Genomic DNA, 25905 nt, shown 5'->3' on the forward strand with positions numbered 1-25905 from the left:
GTTATGCAATCATCACCATTTGAGAAAATCAGCTCAAGAAAATGCTTGAGAAGACTGGGAAATCCTATGAACCTTAGCTAGAGAAAATACACCCTTAAAGTACTTATTAACTGCATGTAATCATAATCTACCATTCCCATAATATTTTAATAGTCATTGTAAAAGCATGTTGGATGGTGTATGACAGCAGCAAATGCATTTAGAAATTCAAATTGCAAATATAGTTGGCAAACAACAAATGTCTCTCTGGCTTTATGTAAATAGCACCATTACAGAATGGAGAAAAAGTATTTTTGTAGTTGAAAAAAAATACAAAAGAGAAAGACTTGAAAATCCATTGTTCAGAATAAAATAATCTAAACTTCAATTGTAACTAATGTTCTGTTAGTAAGGTTGTTCTCTGATCCTTGTAAGTTCCTTGTATACTTAGCAACCACATCTGATAGCAAACTTCAAACTGGAAGGGTGGCTTTTGAAAAATCTAAAGCTGCCTGATAGAATCCTTTTAAGTCAGGTTCAAAGTCTGCTTTAGAGATGAGATAGAGCACTACACCTGCATATTTATGGCATTTTGATGAGAAGAGCACAGCTCTTTCTCTCTTGTGCCATACAGTTCTGGCAGTTGTCAGCATTTCTTTTGGAGGAGATTACAAAGGATGCATACTTTCACTCTGCTCTGGAGAAGATTAACCCACTTTTGACTGGGTTAATTAAACTGACAGCTGCAATGACTTTTACATTTTTCTGTATTACATGATGAAACGAAGACCCCTCTCCCCCAGCTTCCCAACCCAACACACACACCCTTGCTATGAGTTTGAGATGTATTTCCCTTTATTGCTTCCCAAGTTATATTGGTATCAATGAAGTGGCCCATATATGGGAAACAAACCTTCACTTCGCTACATTCTGATGGTTATACAGTTCATAACTTTGAAAAGCAATGGGTGGAGATTGTTTAGAGTATACTGGAAGGGGAACAAGAATTCCCCTTGGCAAAAACCTGCCAGAAAAACTTCAACTGGAATCTTGAGATATTATCCAACTAAGACATTGATGCCTTGGTCACCTCACAAATAGATTATTGTAACACACAATACTTGGGGATGTCCTTGAAGAGCTGCAACTAGTGAAAAATGCAGTCATGTGGGCAATTATGTGCACTCTTTGATCAGTGCATTTTATGCCCTTGCCCTACAAGCTGCACTGCTTGCCAGCCTGCTTCCGAGATCAATTCAAGATGTTGGTAGTGACCTATAAAATCATACAAGACCAGGACTGGGTTATTTGAGGGATTGCGTCTCCCTGATTATCTGCCCATCCCATGAGGTCCAGCAGAAGAAGCATGTTATGGATTCTATATATTAAGGGGTATCACCTGATGGGGCTAAGGAAGAGATTCTTTTCTGCCATGGTACCTGCTGGCCTTTCAAAAGGTTCTGAGGTCAGGGCTTTGATATTATGACTGGGCATCTGACTGTAGTATGGAGCTTGCATCACTTGTGATACATGAGTTGCAATTTTGTTGCTGCTTATTTTTTATGGTTTTAATCTGGTTCAATATGTTTTTGTTGTTTTATTTTTATTCTCTTTCTTGCTAACTGTGTGAGTGCCCAGAATCACATAACTGAAACAGCGGAGGAGCTATTTAAATTAAATTAATGGGTGAAAAAAGAATAAGCAGGCACTCTATCCTTTTAAGACCAGCTATCCTTTTAAGATCAGCTATGGTGAAAAACAGCTATAGTGAAAAGCAGCATAAACATCTGAATGCACAATGGAATCCATTTTTGTATAAAATCAACAACACACATCCTACTGTACTCTTTGGGATTTGAAACCTATATTCATAGTCCTGAATCCTGGGGGGATAATATCCATTTGTAGTAGCTCCAGTGAATGAAAAAAAAAAAAACACCATCCCAAATTATCTTCATGAGATAACGATATGGTACTTAAACATATATGAAATATTTAAATGATTCCTTTGTGGTGAGATTTAGTGTTCTTTCTTGACATCTTCTCAGATTTGGCGCATATAGGCCAATAGATTGCAAGTTTGATAACATAGTAAGATTTCGAGCAGTTGAAGGCAGACAGAGATTCTCAAACGCCATGATTACTAAGTCACTATTGTAACTGTGGATTTGAGAGTTGGAGCTCTGTGCTTTCAAACCAATTTATGTAAAGAGATTCAGAATTTCAGAGGGCTAAACCAAATGCAGTTATTAGCTTATCCCTGGAGTAATGCTAAAATTAACACTGCACAAAACAAGTACAATGTTTTTCCCAAGTATTGCTTGCTAGTCTTTGTGAAAAATTACATAGCCTGTTTACCCAACAGCAAATGAGGGATTGCTCCCCAAATAACCATCTGTGAAATGAACAGAGGAAGATGTAAGAAAAAAAAGAAAGACATTGGATATTGAGAGACATTAGCTATTAAAAGAGATATTCACATATGGCCAAAGACACTGCTGCTAAAAATCATGAATATTTTTGAAGATTATCCTGAAGTTCAGTCACTAATTGTGAGAGGCTTCTTATCTTGTGAATGTAACCCTTGTGCAGAGATATCCACAGAATCTAATGCTTTGGTCAAGATATCTGAATGCACATTGCACTGTCACAATGCAAGGTCCATCCTTTTTGTACATGCATGCAACATTGCAACACATGTACAATGAAGGTGGAGCTTGCCTCCTAACGGCAAAATGCTTGTTTCATTACTCCTTGCCCCCTAAAATCCCTACAGATATTTCTGTAATCCGTGATTCCTAAATAGGATTTCTTTCTCTCTTCAGGTAGAGTCTTCTATTGCTCATCTCTATGTAGCATGTCCCTTTACTTTCTCTTTCTATCCCTTCCTGGGCAGTCATACTACCGTCCTGTTAGTCCAAATCCGTCTTTGTTGTTCTTTTGTTGTTGTTATTTCTACTTGAAAAAGAAAAGAAAAGGGAATGTGTGTACCGCATACTCCTGTGCGGAGGAGTAATCTGTTTATGAGAAGAAATGGCTGGTACATGCAACTCAAGTGTCAATAAATTTTATAAATGAAGTACCTTATTTTACAGGCAATTAAGTTTAATCAGCACATTAATTCAATTAATATAAATTTATTATTTTGTCCTCACCCTGCCCTTTTTTAGAGAGTGATTTCTAAAATATATTTATATCTATATATGTTTATCACACATACATCTATTGAAAGGGGAACTGGTAGAATTAGAGCTGGCAACAGTACAATAATAAAGTGAGAAAGCTGGGCAAAGTACAGAATACTTGTCCATTGTTATGATAGGTTTCTGTCTACTCTTCCTTTTTGAGATTTGCCATCTTAAATTCAGGATTGTCTCCCTTTCAGATAAAATGTGCGTGCATGAGAGAGAGAGAAAGCATACATTGATTACACCAACTAAGCACAGCTATTAGATGCAAAGATGTAACTGGGATGAAGCACTCTGTTTGTGTTGTTGTTTAATAAAACCATGAATGCTGCACTTACTTTCTATCAAGTTCAATATAACTTAATGAGTAGAAAATATTCTGTAGACGTTAGGAATATTTCATTAGAAACAAAGGTTACATCAAGACTTACCTTCACAAATTCTGTCCAATCGCTGTCTCTTGACTTTATGTTTGTCCACAAGTGCCATTGCGCTACTGTGTTTTAGTTTTGCACTATTTTCTGAATCAAAGGATAAAGCAATCCCACGAGAACTTATGGAAATTCACAGTAGTCCAAGTGCATAACGTCAGTTTGAATCCTGAAACAAGAACAGAGTTGTAGATTGTTGGCCCTTGGTAAAACAATAAATCTACACTGAAAACGTCTCCAGGTGCTACTTCTGTTTATGTGATGTATCTTCAGTGCTTTTAGCCCTTGAGTTACATAACTAGAAATTGAATTGTTTGGGACTTTTGGTGCCTTCATGGGAATTTGCATAATTACTACCCATACATACCCATATAATATCAAAATATGACCTGTAACACTCTCTCTGTGTGGTTTGGGATTTTATGTATCTAATAGATGGAATCTGAAATTAATGCTTGGCTAGTGTCCTACACTATTGATCACCAAATGAAGGTTTAATGCTAGTAAATATATTTGTTTTACAAAATGTATTGCCACATGGACAGAGAGAAATGAATCAGAAACAAGAACCCCACATAGGCGCACACATAATCCATCAGCCATCTATTCAGTATTGAACCCAACAAAATGCGAAGAGGTACAGAACTTTTTGAAAAAAGCAGAATTGCTGTAACAGTTACATCTTAACTTATTCAGTTAACCTATAATTGGCTGTATGTAACCAAAGATGGCAGCATGTAGAACTTTTCTAGGATTTGAAGGTGTATGGTGTTGGACCTGGTTAAAGCATGGATGAGAAACTGCAGACACTAGGCATGTTGGCTAGACAAAGCAATATTTCTTTTTTTAAAAAAAGCTTAAGTAATGGCAGAACACTTCTCTACTGGTGACAAGAAAGCTTGATAAAAAAGAGTAATCATGTCACCTCCTTGGAAGCAAAGGAAGCAAGTACTGGAGTAACCAGCTAACTTCCATGTACTTGTTTGCCTTCTTTGGCAGGGATGGTAATGGAAATCGAAAGGGTTAGACTAGGCAAATTGGAAAAGTTAAAACAACAAACAAAAAAAGGCGTTGGACCAACATCAGGTTTCAAGCAATCCTATATCAAAGACATTAACATTTCACTAGGTAAAACTAGCTTACCTGTGATTCAGTGAAAACACATACCTTCCAAGATGAGAAAGTAGTAACAAGAGAAATGTGACCTAAATGTTGTGTATACAATACTTGCATACTTGATGCAGTACCTGATCACCGAATTAGATATTTATATTACCAAAGTATTTAGGGTTTTATAATTAATACTTGCAAAAAGATTGGCAAGCAGTCATTTTGCTGAAAAAAGTCTCTTCTCTAATTTCAGGTCCCGGAAAAAAAAAAAAAGGTGTTATTACCAAAACCCAAAATTCTTTGAGCTCAGAACTGAAAAGGTTTTTTAAAAGGTTTTTAGAAAACAAATGCCTGATTCTAGTTTATAAGGCTGAAAAACAATTGACTGAGCATTCCTTACTGTGTTACTTGGATCTTGTTCTTCATCGGTAATGGTATGTAAGGAATGACCTTGGGAAATGAGGGGACGAAATGCTGCCAAGCCAGCGGTCAGGTAAGAGACAGCATAACCCACAGCTGCATAGGGTAGTTCAGGGAAGAGAGTCTTCCTAAATTCTCAGCCTATAAAATTGATGGTGGGAGACCTGTACTTTTAGACTTGCAAGATTCGGTTTATGTAGCTTTACAATGTAGTAGAATTAGCTTAGCTGGTTGTGTTTCTTATGTAGTCTACCTGGTAAGGATGACATTCATCTTGCAAGTCTGAAAATATAATTCTTCTGCTGTCAGAGCCCAAGAACCTAGGGAAGGTCTCTCCTGAAGCTCTTGGTCTGTCTTCTATGCAGCTGTTGGCTATGCCGTCTCTCTTCTGATCATTCCCTAGATAGCAACTCTTCAGCCTATCTTCCAAGGTCATTCCCACCTACATAACACCTCCTAAATGCTTGGCAAATTTCTCTTATTTGAATATCAAAAACATTTGTAATTCACAAATCAATTGATAGCAAACTTAATTTCTTAGCAAAAATGCATTAGGATTAAAGGTAACCTTACAAAATATTATGCATATATTAAGAGAGTTTCACAATCCAATGGGAACTAAGCATCGTTAACAGGCATCAAATATCATTTATCGATTAAAAAGAACTAAATATTGGAAGAGAAGAAACACTAGTACAGTATTTCTGATGGATACCATGGCTCACTGTTCTACATACATATTAAAAAATAAGATACCATTGTACTGTATATGGTATTGGCTTATATAAAAGTTTTACATAAAGTTATGCAGACATTAAAGAAAACTCTCTTTTCCCGATTTAAAAAGTAAGCTAGACGAGGTATGTTGTCTGTTGTGTTCTACACTGTAACTAAGTCAACTAATATTGTTAAATAAACACTTCAATTGCATCTTTGATGGATAGATAGGCTCCAAATGACTGCAATGAGGATGGTATTTCATATATCTTCCCCCCAATCATACTGAAGAAATCAATCTACCTCTGTTAAAGTTTAATGCATCACAATCAATTTATAGACACTGATAGTGATAGTGAGGCACCAGGCTAGAAAGCAGGTAACTGTGAGTTCTAATTCTGCCTTAGCCATGAAAGCTAGCTGGGCCAGTCACTTTCTCTCAGCCCAACCCACCTTACAAGGTTGTTGTTGAGGGAAAAATAGGAGGAGTAAGGTGTGTTGGACATGTTCGCTGCCTTGTATTATTTGTAAAATAAATAAAGGTGGTGTGCGTGTGTGTGTGTGTGTAAAATAAAACATTTAATCCAGTCTATATTTCTATCTGATAGCTTCTGATTCACTGGTATATTTTGATGTTAGCAGGGATTGTGTTCATATTCAGGGATATGATTTTTTTTGTCTGACTGGGTCATTATGTATTGGCTTTTTCAGAACTGTATTGTTTGCTCTCTTTTACAATGCAAGCAAAGAAGGCTTAAAAATGCTACAAAGGACAGAATATAATCATTGTGTTTTTTCAGAAGTCAAAAAGCACACTCCCTAGCAGCCACAATCTTCATTGTTTTCTTTAGCACAACATCTCAGAAGAAGAAAAAATAACTTCAGTCTTCCAGAAACAATATACTATTAATAGTTAACAAATGGAATACAATACCATTTATGGGAGGGGAGGGATCTGACTATTACGAATCCACTGCTTACCAGGATTACAATTTCATGGAGAATATTGTTATTATTATAGATGGTTATCAATTATGCATCACATTGATAGTAAAAAAAGAACAAGAGCTGAATTCTGACTGAAAGGAGATGGACAATTTCCTGGTACTAAATGACCAATTTCCCAGCAATAGGACGGCAGCATAATCACAGAGATTTATAGTAATAATTAATTGATTTTTCACTCAAAATGTGAAGATTCTAAAAGCATAAATCCCATTCTCATTAATAATTAATCCCACATTTTAAAAGTATGAAACCCTCTGTATTCTAAGCAATGAAGCTTTTAAAAACTGAAAGCTCATGATATTATATGTCACAAAATGGGAAGGGATCCCCTTGCATTTATAGCAAATAAGAATGCTACATAAATAAATGTAAAGAATTTTCTGTTATCAATTCTTCTCCAAAAAGGCCTACAGGAAAGGGCCAAAAATAAAAATGGCAACCATTAGTACATAAAGCATTGTGTCCACCACATGCATAAAAATGGAGCAAGTGTCATCTTAACTTCTTTGATCCCAGCCACCATTTCCTGATGGTGCTCCTGATTTCTCAGTTTAATTTTAATGTTTTTCTAACCCAAAGGAAGCCAATAGAAAAAGAACAGGTGGATATTCCTCTGGATCAAATTGGAGCTATGATTCCACAGAAGGTTCTTATCATTTATTCCCCATGTATTATTCCCTAAATACTATAGGAGTTTTGACATCTTCTTCCACTTGTAATGCTCACGTTTCACTTAATTTCTTTGCTCTTTTCCCCCCAGAGAAAATTTCCCAAAAGACAAAATACCTTCCAATTTTTTTTGACTGAAAACACTATGGATAACAAAGGAGAATTAAAATTGACTCAGGACTTGAAAAAACAAGGAATTGCTATGGAATGGTGGCCTTATTTACAAATTAAGACAAGATTCAAAAAATATTGTGAACAATATGGCATATATGAGAAACAATTGGAACTGGACAAAATATTGCAAGGAACGGGAGGGAAAATGATTACCAAAATATACAATTTTCTTTTACGATATAAAATGGAGGAAGAGACAGTAAAGGAGACAATGGTAAGATGGGCCAAGAATTTTGGCTATAACATTGAGTTAAAAAATTGGGACAAATTGTAGGAAAGAAATTATAAGCTTACGGTGGCGGTAGCCTATAAGGAGAATCTATATATAATGTTCTACTGATGGCATTTATCCCCAGCAAGATTGGCCAAAATATTCCCAAACCTATTCCTGAGTGTTGGAGATATAGACATAAATCTGGAACGTTCTATCCAGTGGTGCGTTGCCCCCGGTTTGGACCGGTTCTATAGAACCGGTAGTAAAACCGGAGGGAGGCTCCACTCACCGACCCAGACAAGTGCAAGTGCGTGAAAGCTTTGCTCGCGCGCACGCACGTCCCCGTTGCGAACTGGTAGTAAAGGTAAGTAGAACCCACCCCTGGTTCTGTCATATGTGGTGGACATGTCCCAACAACAGGAAATATTGGCTCAAAATTGAGGAATGGCTGGAAGAAATCACGGAACATAGGATAGAATTGAAACCAGAATTATGTTTATTAGGCATACTAGATCCAAAAATGGGTAAGAATTATCAATACATAATATTACACATACTAACTCTGCCAGGATCGTTTTTGCACAAAACTGGAAACAAATAAATACCCCCTCAGATGAAATGGTAATTAGGAAGATACTTGAATGTGTTGAAATGGACAGGATGACGACTATGGAGTTAAAAGAAAGAGAAGAGTTGGATTATTATAAAATTTGGAGTAGACTGTACAAGTGGCTAGATAATAGAAGCCACAACAAGAAATAAAAGTTCAAAAACCAATTAATATAATATAAAGACAAATGTATATATGTATAATCAGAATGAATGTTATTATAATTATTATAGTATTACTAAAATTGTTAAAATTTATGAGAAGGCAAATATTGAATAGTGAATTACAAAAGCAGAATATACATGCTGATACGGAAAGCTGTAAAATTATATTACATTGTTGTGTTGCTTGTGTTTTTTATTTGTTTGTATTTGTATTTGTTTTCTCCCCCCCCCCCCTTTTTTTCTTTTGTACTTGTGTTTTTTAAAGTTGGAAAATGTTCAATAAAAGCTATTTTTTAAAAAAAGATTAAAGTACAAGCACTTTGCCTGGAAGCAGCCTTAGACTAGGAACAAAAAACTTATTTTGTTCTTCAAAGCTGACTGTGAAAACTAGGGATACTTAAGTAGTTATTTTAAAGATTTTTGTTTCTTAAATTCTGCCAGTTTACACTATCAAACAATATGTGATCCAATAAGAAAACAACCACCACCACCACCACTTATTTCCAAAAAAGACAGAATGATGTATTTATTGGTTATAATTTTTAAGTAACAAAATTGCAATTGATTCTGCTAACCATCATTCTTCTTGACATAATAAAACATTAATTAACCATTTCATCAAGAGCAAAAAAATTGATAAAACTTTTTTAGCAAAAACCTGCAACTGATGACTGTTATCAAAATTAAAAGAAAGTCAACTTTCTCCTCATACTTGAGTAATGATTAAGTCACATGCCCCAATGGAGACTGTGTTGCCTCAGCCAAAAAACCCCCCCAAATTTCTACTTACACTGGAGTAATGTACTTACTATACATTAGTAAGTACTACTAATCTACATTGAAGGGTTTCTTTGGCAATGAAAAGGAAACAAGTTTCTTTCCACATAGGAGTAATATAATCCAATGAAACATGCATTTGTCTCAGTCCAAAGAAAATCACTAGTAAACATCATGGCCAGGAGCACTGCTATATACTTATCACTGTCATTACAAGAGCCACCATCTCTACTCACTTCTCTTTAGTGCTCATTAAAGGGAGATCAACAACTACATGAAGAAAGATTGCTTCTGGCCTCCAGTAATTGACTAGGATTAGCAACCATAGTGTGACTGCATACTTGTAGTTCTTTTTTCCATACCTTTGAACTAGAACAAGAGAAGCAAAGATATATTTAGTTTTACCATCATCACTACCTTTGTCTGAGTTTCTTGCCTTTCCTCTGCACAGGATAGACTCTGCTTGTGTTTTTCTACTGTCTAATCAGGCAAAAGACTACATAGTCCATCAGTGTTTTTTAAATTATTAAATCCCAAAGTATAAATATGTTAGTGCAGGGCAAGTGGAGGCTTTGATTTGAAAACAAAGAAAGTGTTTTGCTGTATACGGCACACATCTGCAGCTGCTTACTCCAAAGGCTTCCAGTAGTTGTAGAAGGCAGACCTCTGATCATAGGAAAAAACACAAATATTTTTAAGAACTATGGAAGAACCGACTATTTCACATGGTACAATGCACTTTTAAAGCACAAAACCCAACATGGTTTAATAATAAACTGTAATAGCTTTGTACCATATAGTATTAACTTGTTAACTCTCAAGATTCTTTTTTCCGCTATGTATTAAAAATGGACTGTGATTAATATGTGTGTGTGTGTGTGTGTGTGTAGTAATCTGAGGAGCCAGGGTCACGTGAGTGGCCCCAAACTCTGTCTATATCCCCTAGTGACTTTTTTTAAATCATACGTTTCAAAAAAAAAAAATCAGCAAAAGCCTAACATTTGAAGGTAGGAAACAGGTAAAATGCAGGGTTACATTACATTACATTAAAGTCTAATAGTTTCAATAAAAACAACACTAGCAAAAACAAAAACAAAACACCTGGTCTTGCTTGTGTACAGTATATGCTGCTGTCCAGTTGCATCATTACTTTGCTTCTCCTAAATATAAAGGGCACACTGGCCATTTCCATTGTACTCATCAAATGTCATCTGCAAAGCAGAAAACTGCATGGCAAATGTGATTTGTTATTTTTAACATGACAGTTGACCATTGCTACTATCATTAAAATATGTGCAGTTGAAGCAGAACTGCAATCTTGCTTTGATGCTAATCATGTATCTTTAAATATATATTTAATTTTATTTATTTAAATCAGATTTGACCAATTTGATAGGGAACTCCAAATATGTTAGATTAGAATTATTAGAACTTTAAGCAAAATAGCTGGTGATGTAATTTCTGGGAATTATATCCAGTCCAGTCTAACTGATCTATCTATTCATCCACCCACTATGTGGACATGGTCTACATCAGGGGTTCCCAACTCCTGGTCTGTGGCCTGCCAGGAAGTGGGGGAGTGAGCGAAGCCCCATCCGCGCACACACGGGATCCAGGCAGCGCGTGAAACCACGCCCTCCCCAATCTGCGGAAAAAACGCCTTCCATGGAACTGGTCCCTGGCACCCAAAAAGTCAGGGACTGCTGGGCTACATGTATGACAGATCTAGAGCAGAATTTTTAAAGTTTAAGACCATAGTAAATATGATTTAAAACACCTTTTTCTCTATCCTGAAAAACAAACAAAGTTTCAATCTTCTCTGTGACATCCTGTATTTTAAGAATTCTCTCAATCATCAGTCTTTCTCAGATTCTGCTAACCAAACAATACTCAAACTGGGATCACCTAATTCTCATACCATCTACCCCATCCTTAAACTAACTTGAAAATCAGAAGGTCAACAAATGCGTCAGTAGATGTCCTATAATCTCTCCTCCAATAATCTAGCAAGTCATCAATTGTCAAGGAATTCTCAAACATAACATGATATATAAAGCTTTAGTCAGCAACAGGTAGTTATTTCACTACTCTGGGATGCAATTTATCCAGAGATTTGGCACATTTTATCACTTAGTTTTAATCTTTGTAAACCTTCAGTATTTATTGTTTTGACAGTATAATAAAATATCACCTTAAGATTTCCGCTAAAAATAGAACATGCTCATAAAAGTACACTATGTAATTTTTTTTTAAAAAAATAGTCATCAAGTAAGCAGCATAAACAGATACAGACACATAACACTTCATCTAAGAGATTTTTACATTAAATACCCATCTGAAAATAACTCAAAAATAATATTAGTAAATGTACTAAATACAATTAAAAGCATAGAAAGAAATCAGAATGGACGTGCAGTTTCAGTGCAAGTATTTGAATATGAAGAAGGATGCACATGGGAGGAAAACTGTAATTCTTCTGTCTTCGGCAAGATTAAGAAACAAATGAAGTGATTTACATACAGTAATTGCATATCCTTGCTAGTCTCCAGCAGTGTCTTTTAAAATGTAAATTTTCTGAAAGTGCTCGGACATTACCCTAGACAAGTAGTTATTTATTTATTTGACAGAAAAAATACTTAATCATGACAATATAAAAAGAAGTTTAAAAAACTCATTGCTAAAATGTATTTCAATGGCTTCTTAGAAATATATGTTAACAGAAAACAAAGAACAAGAAAAAGGATAATAGATTGAAGAGCAAAAAAGTCATTCTACCAACACAACCAATATATTGCTTGGTAACATCTGTTCTTTGTAAATGCACTTGTAATTCTAAAGAAAAGGGGGCCATATGTTGTTCAAACTATAAACTCTTCCAATTGTATTCATGGCAACAGCCCCCCCCTTCCCCCCATCATTATCACTGTTTTAACAGTTTCTCTTATGGGTTTTTCCTTAGTTGCTTAGTCTTTGTGGTTGGAGTACCATATAAACCAAAGTATCTAAATAAGTAAGACAATAAATAAATAAAACATCAGTGTTTTAAATTACTTTTGCCCATTAATTTTAACAACTCTAGGTTTTGTGCCTACCATGGTTGAAAAAATAAAGACATTTTAAATTGAGGTTCAAAAGAAGTACTAAAACAATTCACACACTTGTATTTACTCAAAACATTCATCAAATTTTTGTACAGATATGGCACTGTTTTTGTTCAAAAGCATACACTGTTAAATCACCTCCAACATAATGTAGGCAATTAACATACCCTCTGTAAGGGGTTATGGAATGTACTTAAACTATCTTCAAAAAATATAAATTAAGTATAAATTAATGCACCATAGGATGTCACAGAATCTACTTGAAGAACCTGATCAACATTTACTAATTAATTTTGCTTTCTTATTTTTAGATTGCTTGTTCTCTTGTAGATCCAGAAGTCCCCCCCCCAATTTAAATTATGCCTTTTATTGAAACAGCCTGGTTACTATATTGCATTATAATATGTGTGTGTGCATGCGTGCGTCTGTATTATACATATATATATATATCCTTCCATCCTTCTGAGGTTGTAAAATGAGGACCCATATTGTTGGGGGCAATATGCTGACACTGTAAACTGCTTAGAGAGGGCTATAGGCACTGTAAAGTGGTTTATAAGTCTATTGCTGCTATTGCTACATGCATGTAGTAGGACCGATTAGACAGTGAATTGCATATTCTACTTCAATACAGGATGAGATTCTTAGCTGAAGGAGTCCCAGAGGATTGACAAGAATGATTAAGAAAGTGATAAAGGAAGAAAGTGGTACAGATTGACAGAGCACAGCAAATTCAACTTTGGGAGGCTGACAATAGTCCCAGTAATACTTTACAAATAGATACATCAGAAAGAAATGTTAAAAAGATAAAAAATTTATGATGTGGGGCTAACACATGAATGATTAGACTAATAGCTAATTAGGAAAAGAATAAGTAACCAGTTCAAAGGATCAATGTGCTCTCCAAGGGAACTGCTCATCTCCTTCTACTTGGTTGCTTGGTAAGGAATTAAATTGCAACAAAGCATTGAATATCAGTACACAAACAGCAAAATGAGTATGAGTGTTATTTATTTCTTACCTGAAGCAAATCCCTTTATTGATACATCTATTTCGTAAATCTAATGCTATTTATTCCTATTATATCTATTTGATTTTGTGGTATATTTGTGTTAAAAGATGACATACATTATTTCTGATCTATAAATTATTTTGTGCAAAAGACCCAGGGCTGATTGACACTATACTTTAAATATCAAAATGTCCTGCATCATAAAATAATTCAGCCTTCTCTAATGAATCTAGTCTGTGTCTTTGTTCCTGCCAATTCACCAATATTCCTTCCGGTATTAATCAGCTAAAGCTCACTCCTTTTTTGATTAAATATTTTGTCAAAAACTGATGCTCTTTTCTCAAATCTCTGACTCTTCTAGGTATTTGTTTCAACACCACTATCTCTCTACCTTTGTATTTTATTGGATTATTCCTTGCTGTCTGTAATATCTCTGTTCTTATTGCTTTCTTGATGAATCTTACATGTACCTCTCTAGGTAAATTGTTTCTCATTGCATATCTAGTGTGTCCTCTAAATATCTCATCAATCTCATTTAATATGTTTTCCTTAATATCCTCCATTGCTTCCGCCAACAACTCTGCCATTTTCTCAGCTAAATATTCCCCTTTCTCTTCTATGTTTTGAAATCTTACATAATAATCTGCACGATCCATTTCTAAACAAATAATTGTTTTTTCCTGGTTTTTACTGGTTGTTGTGAGTCTATAGTCCAGTTCTCCCACTCTTTTTTCTGTCAATTCTGCTTTTTCTTTCTCTTTTTGTATTCGTTGTTCATTTTTTTCCATCATCCCCTTAACATCTTTTAACTCCCCTTCTACTTTTTCCATTCTCTCTGCACTTCCATTATTTCCCAAGAACATTTGGAAAACTCCAAAAATCGCCTAATGCAGTGTCTCAATCTTTATAAATATACTGCTCAAAAAAATAAAGGGAACACAAGCAGAAGACATCCGAGATCTGAATGAATGAAATAGCTTTATTAAATACTTTGTTCGTTACGTACAGTAGTTCCCTTTAGTTGCTTGAGCAGTGTATAAACTACTGTATGTAAAGAACAAAGTATTTAATAAGGCTATTTCATTCATTCAGATCTCTGATGTCTTCTGCTTGTGTTCCCTTTATTTTTTTGAGCAGTGTACATTCAATTGGGAAAGATAGGAAAGTAGGATTCATTAAGCCATTGTCCAGAAATGTAGATTCATAATGAATATGGAGAGATAACTTCTCAGTTACCCATTGGAGAGGGAAGGCACAAAAATTGACCTGGATGGATTAAAAGGGTACTTATATGTTGCCACAGAATGAAAACAACTCTGGGGATTTATATTTAACACAACTACTACTTTCGCCCAAATAATAAACATACATGATACAACATATATGTGTATAGGAGATTAAGGCAAGAGTTTAGCCAAGAACTATTTGGCACCCCAATAAAGCTGAAGGCAGCACTCTAACATTACTCAAAAATCCAAATCTTGGTCATTCTCTTCAGATAAGGAAACAGAGACATTGATAAGAACTAACAGACAAAATGAAATAAATAAACAATCATCTAAAAAAGTTCTAAGGATATGTGTGACTAAAGAAATGGTATAGGTAAGAGAGTAAAATATATTTTATAGAAGTTTAATACATTACATAAAAATCATTGTTGCATGATATCCTCAAGACTAAAGAGTTCAAAATAAGACCAGTCATTTAATGGATTATGAGAACAATAAAAATAGTTCTATGAATGAGAGAGAAAAGGCAGAAGAAATATCTAAGAAATATCAGTCTTCAAACTACAGGCTACCAGAATAAACCAATATTTGGAAACATTTACAGGTAGTCCTTGAGTTACGACAATTGAGCCGAAAATTTATGTTGCTAAATGAAACATTGGTTAAGTGAGTTTTGCCTCATTTTACGAATCTTCCTGCCAGTTATTAAGTGAATCCCTGCAATTGCCAAATTAGTAACACCGTTGTTAAGTGAATCGGCATCCCCATTGATTTTTCTTGTCAGAAAGTCATAAAAGATGATCATGTAACACCGCAACTGTCATAAATTTGAACCAGTTGCCAAGTGTTTGAATTTTGATCAAGTGATCATGGGAATGCTGCAACGGTTGTAAGTGTGAATGGTCACTAAATGAACTGTTGTTAAGGACTACTTGTACAAGGCTCTTTAATCCTGTGGTATTGAAAAATGAAAATGAAATTAAATTCATAGAAAGCAAGAAACTTTTTCTCTTTTTATATTTAGATTCTCTTTTTATATCCTTTTACTAACAAAATAAACTTTACTAAGATACCCAAAATATGACCCACAGATCCATTTTTGAGCCCCTTTTCCAGGAAAAATAGCATTAAACAAATGACTGATTTTATGAAGATCTGTAATGTTGAACGGATTGAGTATAACGGTAAAAAAAAATAATTACAATATACATAAATGTATTTTACCTGAGTTTAGTAGGGCTTATTTTCAGGTAAATAGCTTTAGGTAGCATTCTTGAAATTTCTGCAAATAGCAATAGCAATAGCAGTTAGACTTTATATACCGCTTCACAGCCCTCTCTAAGCAGTTTACAGAGTCAACATATTGCTCCCAAAAATCTGGGTCTTCATTTTACCGACCTCAGAAGGATGGAAGGCTGAGTCAACCCTGAGCCAGTGAGAATCAAACTGCTGGCAGTCAGCCAACAGCAGCTTTAGTCTGCAGTACTGTATTCTAACCACTGAGCCACCAGGGCTCTTAGGAACCAATTAATGCAAATGAAAGATAGTCAACAGAAAATGTACCATATTTTTTGGAGTATAAGACGCACTGGCATATAAGATGCACCTTAGTTTTTGGGGAGGAAAATAAGAAAAAAGCTGATTGGCAGGTGGATCAGTCTCCCGGAATACCCCCAATCAGCTGTTCCCAAAGGTGAATTTTAGCAACAGGTTCCTTGGTTTCTGATGCTTTTTTCAGCCACTGAAGCCTCTGTTTGAGAAGCTGGGCGGGGCTACATTCGGAGTATAAAACGCACCCAGATTTTCACCCTTTTTTTGGGGGGGGGAAAGGTCCATTTTATACTCCGAAAAATACAGTAATCTACCAAGTCCAACTAAACCCATGGGTTATTTGGGACATTTCCTTGATAAATTTGTCATTTTGACGCTGATAGATTTATTTATGAATTCAGGGGAAATCTTTGGCAACCTCAAACCAAAATAGCTGCTTTTGTCTCAATTTCTGTGGACCTATTTTTTCCTGAGAGGTTTCAAACTTTTAGAATATTTTGGGATTTAATATTAAGCAGTTATAAGTAGTGATAGGTACATATGGTTCTGCTTGATTTAACATACCGTATTTTCCGGCGTATAAGACGACTGGGCGTATAAGACGACCCCCTACTTTTCCTGTTAAAATATAGGGTTTGGGCTATACTCGCCGTATAAGACTATCCCTCTTCCAACGCACACCAAATAAAAATTAAAAAAACATCAACTGGCTCACCCACAATGTAAAAGCAGCTGTGCTAGACCCAAAATGGCCCCTGAAACAAGCAGGAACCTCACACAGCCCCAAAAAGCCCCAAAAAACAACTTTCACGCTTTACACACACACAACACAACACAACACAACACAACTGGCTCATCCACAATGTAAAAGTAGCTGTGCTAGACCCAAAATGGCCCCTGCAACAAGCAGGAACTTCACACAGCCACAAAAAGCCCCAAAACCCAACTTTCACACTTTACACACACAAAATTCCACATACAGCTTTGTGAGATTTTGTGTGTTTGTGTAGTTAGAGTGAAACACTACAGAAACACACTAAATCTCAGAAAGCTGCACAAATATTATTTTATTTTATTTTATTTTATTTTTATATGAAAGCTAAATTTAAAACTTCCTAAACTTTAAATGGCTAGGTCTAAAAAAGAACTTAAAAAAAACCCAATTAACTATTTTTTTTTAAAGATCCCAAAGGGGAAAAAAACTTACGTACCCAATAGAACAGGGGTCTCCAACCTTGGCAACTTTAAGACTTGTAGACTTCAACTCCCTGCCTGCTTGGTTGTAGGCAGGGAGTTGCTTGCTGATGGAATGGATTCAGGCAAGCGAAGCAAGGCAAGCAGCTAAGGCAGTGGTTCTCAACCTTCCTAATGCCGCGACCCTTTAATACAGTTCCTCATGTTGTGGTGACCCCCAACGATAAAGTTATTCCTAAAACCATCAAAAATATGTGTTTTCCGATGGTCTTAGGCCAGGGGTCCCCAACCTTTTGGACCTCAGGGACCACCAACTTCATAATTTTAAATTTCGCAGACCACTAATACGAATCCAGTGCCCCGCTTGCTGAAGCACCTGGACTCCCAGTACGGGATGGGGTCCTTCAGGCACTCTCCATCCTCTCTGTCTCTCTCTCTCTCTGTCTCCCACTCTTTCTCTCTCATTCTCTCTTTCTCTCTCTCTCATTTTCGCTTTCTCTCTCTCTCCCTCTCTTTCTTTCTCTCCCACTCTTTCTCATTCTTTCTCTCTCCCCCTCTCTCATTCTCTTTCTCTCTCCCCCTCTCTTTCTCATTCTTTCTTTCCCCCACTCTTTCCCTTTCTCTCCCCTCTTTCTCATTCTTTCTCTCTCTCTCCCACTCTTTCTCTCTCATTCTCTTTCTCCCCCCTTTCTCTCTCTCTTTCTCCCACTCTCTTTCTCTCCCCCCCACTCTCTCTCATTCTCTCTTTCTCTCTGTCCCCCTTTCTCTCCCCCCCTTTCTCTTTCTCCCTCCCGCTCTTTCTCTTTCTCTCTCTCCCACTCTTTCTCTCTCATTCTCTTTCTCTCTCCCCCTCTTTCTCTCTCTCCCCACTCTCTCCCTCTCATTCTGATTCTCTCACTCTGATTCTCTTTCATTTTCTCTCCCTCTCTCTCATTCTCTCTCTGATTCTTTGGTTCTCTTTGATTCTGTCTCTTTCTCTGTCTCTCATTCTCTCTCTCTCACTCTCTCTCTCTGATTCTCTCTGTCTCTTTCTCTCATTCTCTTTCATTCTGTCTTTCTCTCTCTTTCATTCTTTGTCTCTTTCTCTCTCTGTCTTATTCTGATTCTCTCTTTCTCTCTCATTCTCTCTCTCTCTCATCTCATGGGCCAGCCAGTGTCTTGGGGCTGAGAGGAAGTCAAGCATCTCCCTGAGAGACTGAGGGCCGGAAGAAGTGTGGGAGCGAAGCACTACTTGAACTTGTGCGGCATGAGCATTTGCCTTGGTATATTTGCGCCAGCCGATGGCCAAGGCAGCCCTCATCTGTCTGCTGAAAGTGCAGCATCAGGATTCTGCCTTGCTATATTTGCGGCGCAAGGCAGCCTTTGTTTCCTGCTGCTTGGGACTCAGAGCGGTAAATAGCGTCTGATCCGGAGAGCTGCTGGATTTTGCTCTCTAATCCGGATGCCAAATCGGCCCCCTGCAAACTCTCGTCTCTCGAGGAGCGCTCCCTGAAGCGGGGCTGGAAACTTTGGTTGGACTGCTTGAGAGGAGAGCTTGCAGGGGGGCGATCTGGTGTCTGCAATGGAGAGCGGCATCCGGCTTTTTCTCTCCGCTGTAAGAGCGCTGTAAGAACGGCAGCCCTCATCTCCTAATGTTTGGGACTCGGAGCGGTAAATGGTGACTGGTCCAGGGAGCAGCTGGATTTTGTAGTCCCAAGCATTAGGAGATGAGGGCTGCCACTCTTACAGCGCTCTTACAGCGGAGAGAAAAAGCCGGATGCCGCTCTCCATTGCAGACATCAGATCGCCCCCCTGCAAGCTCTCCTCTCTCAAGCAGTCCAACCAAAGTTTCCAGCCCCGCTTCAGGGAGCGCTCCTCGAGAGACGAGAGTTTGCAGGGGGCCGATTTGGCATCCGGATTAGAGAGCAAAATCCAGCAGCTCTCCGGATCAGACGCCATTTACCACTCTGAATCCCAGGCAGCAGGAAACAAAGGCTGCCTTGCGCCACTCCTGACACAAATATACCAAGGCGGAATGCTGCTGCCGTACAAATGAAAGTTGTGCTTCACTCCCACAGCTTCCAGCCATCGCAAACACCGCTTCTTCCCGCTTCTGCCGCCCCCTCCCCCACCGCCACAACAGCACCATTCATTCCGGATGGCGAGGGCTGCGCTCGTTTTTCTGTATTGCACCACCATCAAAACCCCTGTGAAAGGGTTGTTTGACCCCCCCAACCACTGAGCTAAGGTAAGCAAGCCAGGAAAATGCGCTGCGCACTCCCACCCTTTGCCTGCGAGCCCGGACGCTGATCCGGACGGCTGCAGAACGAACTGGGCACCGGCTGTCATGTCTTTTCTGCTGTGCGGGGTTCGGCACCTGGGCTCCCGGGGTTTAAGCCTCTGGGCCAGCCCGTGCTGCTCCAGGATGTTCACTTCGGGCTCCTTGGAATCGCTGCCGGGCAGTTCTTCCCGTTGGGGCGATGGTGGGTGGCAGCGATCGGCGTCGCTTGGACTGCGGGAGCCACGGCGGACTCCTTCCCCACGAGGTATTGCTCTGCATTTCACCACCTCTTCCAGGCTCGCAGCCACCCACCATCGCCCCAACGGGAAGAACCACCCGGCAGCGATTCCAAGGAGCCTGAAGCTAACATCCTGGAGCAGCACGGGCTGGCCCGGAGGCTTAAACCCCGGGAGCATAGGTGCCGAACCCCGTACAGCAGAAAAGACATGACAGCCGGTGCCCAGTTCGTTCTGCAGCCGTCCGGATCGGCGCCAAGCCAGGAAAATGCGCTGCGCACTCCCACCCTTTGCCTGCGAGCCCGGACGCTGATCCGGATGGCTGCAGAAGGAACTGGGCACCGGCTGTCATGTCTTTTCTGCTGTGCGGGGTTCGGCACCTGGGCTCCCGGGGTTTAAGCCTCTGGGCCAGCCCGTGCTGCTCCAGGATGTTCGCTTCGGGCTCCTTGGAATCGCTGCCGGGCGGTTCTTCCCGTTGGGGCAATGGTGGGTGGCTGCGATCAGCGTCGATCGCTGCGCACTCCCACCCTTCGCCTGCGAGCCCAGGTGCCGATCTTCTTGGACTGCGGGAGCCACGGCGGTGCTCGCCGGGCTGGGTCTGGTGCGGTGGGCGGAGATGAAGGAGCAGCCTCGGTGGCAGCAGCAGCAGCAATTACAACGGGAAAAGCCGTGGGGAAAGGAGGACGAGGAAGATCTGGCAAGGCGGTGCGAGCACTTCATGGCTCCTCCGGTGAGCGGATTGCGAGAGCTGAGCGACTGGGGCGGAGACATGCGAAGTCGCATGGAGCTTCTCATAATGGAGACGCAGAGCCAGGTGTGCAAGGCGCTGGCCCAGGTCGACCGCGCCGCCGCTTTCACCGTGGACTGCTGGGAAAGGAAGGAAGGTGACCCGAATTCCGGGGTAGAGTGGGGACGCGTTCCTTTCTCGTGGGCCGCGCACTGCCTGGCACCTCTTGTAGGTTGGAACTAATTCAGAGTACAGCTTCCCCTCAATGTAGCCGGCGCTCCCAAAGTGTCATCGGTCAGCGCCAGCAACTCAGATTCGGGTACCCGGCGTATAAGACGACCCCCGACTTTTGAGATGATTTTCCTGGGTTAAAAAGTCGTCTTATACGCCGGAAAATACGGTAGATTTGTTGTTTATAAAATCTGTTGGGATAATTTACAAAATCTTGCCTGATTTCCAACTCTTCTTTTATGGTTTATAATATTCATGCAGATGTGCATCTGATATCATGTACAGACCTATAATTTATTTAAATTTGCTTTCATCTTCCTCCATCTCCATAGCATACGCACTGGCAGAAACCTTCATGGAAAGTCTAGGTTCTTTCCAGTGAATATGCTTAAGCAGTAGAAATACTGTGTTTTATTACAGCCAATGATCCAAAATAGCACTTAAATAATAACAAAACAAAAAAAGACCACAAAGAAACAGAAATAAAACTAAAACAAAGCAGTCAAGTCTTCTCAAGTTCTGTAATATAGAAGTAAAAAATGTGCAACATTTCAAGGAATTGTATCATATTGGGTAGATATTAAGAAATAAATATAAAAGTGATTCTGAATCACCTAGTATTTTAGCTAGTGAAGGAATATACTGTAGTACAAAGATAATGTTCTAGAATAAGACTGGAAGCATAAACATTTCCAATGGAAATGTGGCCATGGTCAAGGCACCTTCTTTCACATGTGGTGGACATGCCCGGAAGCGAAAGGATACTGGAATAAAATTAGGAGGTGGTTACAAGAAATAATTGACGAAGATACTGAACTAACACCAGAGATTTTCCTCCTGGGAATAATAAAGAAGCCATATAGAAAGGAAATGACACATTTAATGATCCACATAATTACAGTCGCTAGATTGGCATACGCACAGTACTAGAAAGAGAAAACTCAACCACCAGAAGAGCTTACAATTAAGAAAATACTCGAGTGCGCAGAGATGACTAAATTAACTTATGAATTAAATGATGAGAAGTCAGTTTACTATATGGTATGGGAAAGGTGGTACAAGTGGTTGCATGACAAAATGAAAGAAAGATCTAAAGGTGTGTTAAATATTGGTTAAAAGTGAGTTGAAATGTCACCAAGTACTATTTATGTAAATAGTTAAAACACTGCACATCCGATACTAATTGAAAATGTTATCATACTTATGTGTTTTATGTTTCTGTTTGAATGTTTGTTTTTCCTTTTTCTCTTTTTTTTTATTTTTTAATTTTTTCTGTTTTGTAAAAAACCTCAATAAAGTTTCTATAAAAAAAAAAGACTGGAAGCATAAAATGGTTTCACAAAAGTTGTTTCAAAGCAACCAACCACAAAAATGGTTGGTTGCTTTGAAGCTGGGAGGAACCCAAGGAGATAAGATCCCAACCAAACCACAGACCACACAAATTAGTTCATAGTAACAAACAAGAAATTCATTTAAAAATGCTGTGAAGAATTATATGAAAGAACAAAGCCTATGCGGCAACTCTTTTGAGGTGTTGTTAGAAAATAGCATTCATTGTAGCTAGGATTGTGAACAACTTTCAGCAGTTAAGACATGAATGCTGTTTTGTAGGTTAACAGTATGCCATAAAACGAAACTATATTGGAGTAAAATTTATTCACAAAATGAATAAAACATCCACTACATATTTATCCTGAAATTCTTTGTTGCTCAACATATGCTCTTCAAGACTAAATTTAGTCGTGTGCCAGCACTTATCATGGATGACTGGGGCTGCCTCAAGGGACAAACAATTCGGCATCTCTCACTCAGCAATAGAAAAAGACCAAGAAACTAGAAATTCAACATGGTAGGAAGCGACTCTCTCATTAGAGGACTTTTTCAGTACAATCAAGATATGACAACTTTATTCTCAGGCAGGCTTTTGGCTCTGGAGGAGTGGTCAAACATAAGACCTGGTGCAGAAGGGGAAAAATAAGGCAATTTTTCTATAATTCTCAGTTGAAAATAAAACTGCAAGGAACTTCCCTCTGAGTCTTGTGAATCACAACCATTAGTTTTCATTTTTCACAGAGGAGGTCACGGAATAACAAAGACACTGAAAAAAAGCAGCGGCTAGAATGATGGGGGAAGTAATATTGTTAGAATCAAAGATAAAAACTACAAGGGAGAAAAGAGTAGTAAGTCTGATCCTGCGCTCTGTTGGAGGAAGCAAAAACGTTAAAGGTTAAACATCAGTAGTGTATTTTAATAATAACCATACTTCCTCTTGGCTGGAAATAAAAACCTGTTCTTTTTAGTGAACTCCAACACAGAGATGAACAAAATCTTGGAAGGTTCTTTGACATAAGGTCACAGCTGAAACACACAACTGAGTAAAACATCCTACAGACTATGGCACTTAAGCTGGAACATCTGTTTTCAAATTAAAAGTACAAGCTGCCAATCCAGATGACAACTAAAGCATCATCAAAAAGTTACAGAACATTGCAACCGGATGGCCCCTGGCTTAAAACCTTTAAAGATGCCCCAGATGTGATATATTGGCTAATCTCCTACAAATAATAATAAAATATAAGCACGTTGTGATATTTATATAACAACACAGGAAGCAAAATTAGTAGTCATTTTAGAAAAAAACCTGCATGTTTTCATCTTTCACTCGTGAGGAGACTTATTATCACCAGGTTTTAAGGAGAAAAGAAAAAAAGAAATAAGGAACTATATAATATCTCATCTTTGAAAAATTGTATTTAGTCGGTGCTTTATGGATAAATTATTCTATCTAATTTGAAAGCTAAATGTAAATCAATCCACCCTAAAAATAATATACGTAGGGCAGTGATGGCTAACCTTTTCGGCACCGGGTCCTGAAACTGGAACGTGTGCGCATGCATGTGCGCATGTGTGCGCCAGAACCCGGAAGAGAGCAGCTGGCTGGCATTCATGTGCATGGCGGCCAGCTGCTCTTTTGGGTTCCGTTGCGCGCATGTGTGCCAGCCAGCTGGTCTCAAAGACTAGCTGGCTAGTGCGCATGCATGTGCCAGAACCCAGAAGATCAGCTGCCGACCATGCATGTGCCCACAGAGAGGTTCACATACCTAGGAATTGTTATGAAATATGACAGGAAATAAGAAAAACTAAAATCCAGTGATGACAAATTAGTTTTTTCATTAAACAATGCCACTGGTCATTTAAAGCACCTACAGAAATAGCGTAAAAGATCTAATGGATTTATATTACCTTATTGTAAATCCTTTGAGGAAGGCTAGGTCAGAAAAGATGCTTCAAAAATGATCAAAATTCTACTCTATTCAGACAGCTGGTCACAGATTTTGAAACCTTGTTTTCTTCCTCTCTATTATAACACAGAAAATGAAAAGGCATAGAGAGTTTGAGTTTCTTTCTAATGTTTTCTTAATTTCCTGGGCTTACATGTTTTTGTAACAGTAGCCACATCATTTCCACTTTCCACAAAAATTAACATATTAATTCATGAGCTGAGTACCAGCTATACAGAGTACCTTGTACAGAAGCATTCAACATGATCCTTGAAAAAGCTCGAAAGTCAAAGAAAATTCACCTGGAATCTTTAACCATCAATAAAGTGGGGGAGGGGAAGAACTTTGTTATACAAAGGATCATACTATGAAAACTCATAAAAATTGTGGAAGATTGGGAATTAAGTTTTCTTGCTTGATGTTAACTCCCCCCTTTCTATCACACATGCACATATACTAATATAGATGGATTCACATATTACACTAAGCTATTGCGTTATCATGGTCTGCTGATCCAGCCAAAATAGATGGATTAATGTAACAATCTAAATCATAAATTAAATATAATACAGGTAGTCCACAACTTACAACTATCACTCTTGAGTGTCTCAGAAGCCGAGAATGTTGCTGTTGCTACAATGTTGTAGTTGCAAATATAGTTACCTCTGATATTTATTTCATAACACAGTGTGTTAAAAAATCATCATCATCATCATCATCAATCAGCTAATCCAAAATCAATAGCTGCTTCCTTCCAATTTTTCCAAATCACCATTTCCCCTCGATTTTAAAGTTAGGTTTCTCCAAAAAGTCAATTTAGCATGGGAAAAAAGGGGCAAATCTTATTAGACATTGTATTCTATAACTTCCTAAATGATTGTTTTCAGAGATTAATTAATTTTAATATATTTAAATCTTAATAATATCCATCAAAACAAAGGTGCTATATACATGTATTCCAAAGATGCCCAAATCGAAAATAACTGTCTCAAAAGTATCTTTCATTAAATGTCTTGAAAGTCCAAATCTCTGTCTTGAATATGTATCAAGCCTCCCTTCACTTCAAGTTTAAAAGTGTTTTCTGCAAAAATTTACTGGAGCCATAGGAAATGCCATTAAGTAAAAATAACCATATTAACCATATATAGCGTCATGTGCGTCTTTGACCATTAGAGGGCATTTAATACTGTAGTGTAGGTGGACTAGACAGCTTACATGAGATACTGTATATCTGCAAGCCTGGGGAAAAGAAAAGAGGAAGGGGAAGGAAAAGGAGAAAAGAAAGGAATTTCCATCAACTTTTATTTATTAATTGTCAGTCCTCAACATTCCATATGCTATGCATTTAAAAAAAAAAAAGCAGGAGGGTAGAAGAACAAGGACAAGAGGAAATAGCCATGAGATATAAAAATTTTCAGCAAAACGCCTGTAAGGCAGAGCCACAATGTTCCAAGTGGCTTTCTTCCCAACCTCCAAATGCTATAAAGCCCATTCATTGTTAATCTCAAAAACAGCACATTACATTTTTAATTTTTCAAAAATGATTAACCGTGGAAAAACTGTAAACAATGTCATGGCACTATTATCTGTTTCCTGAAATGAAGGTCAGAGCTCTTTTATCG

The 25905-nt window shown here is 38.1% G+C and overlaps 1 protein-coding gene across 37 annotated transcripts in view; it reads right to left on the reverse strand.

Annotated features, from left to right (window-relative positions):
• The window catches only part of CTBP2 (C-terminal binding protein 2), a 257292-nt gene that overhangs the window by 83321 nt on the left and 148066 nt on the right, over positions 1–25905 (reverse strand). For 32 of the 37 annotated variants that reach the window (XM_087871608.1, XM_087871600.1, XM_087871607.1 and 29 more), the window contains one exon: positions 3599–3767. The exons of 3 other annotated variants lie outside the window; for them this stretch is intronic. In XM_087871608.1, the coding sequence (XP_087727734.1) occupies positions 3599–3656 (58 nt within the window). In that variant the 5' untranslated portion in view covers positions 3657–3767. Of the gene's footprint in view, positions 1–3598; positions 3768–9697; positions 9831–24245; positions 24361–25905 lie in introns of those variants that run through there. 2 more of the 37 variants (XM_087871603.1, XM_087871625.1) reach the window with 2 other exon arrangements.

This window comes from Pantherophis guttatus, chromosome 6 (genome assembly GCF_059756535.1).
Source record: "Pantherophis guttatus breed Tessera chromosome 6, ASM5975653v1, whole genome shotgun sequence".
In the NCBI taxonomy this organism is placed as follows: Eukaryota; Metazoa; Chordata; class Lepidosauria; order Squamata; family Colubridae; genus Pantherophis; species Pantherophis guttatus.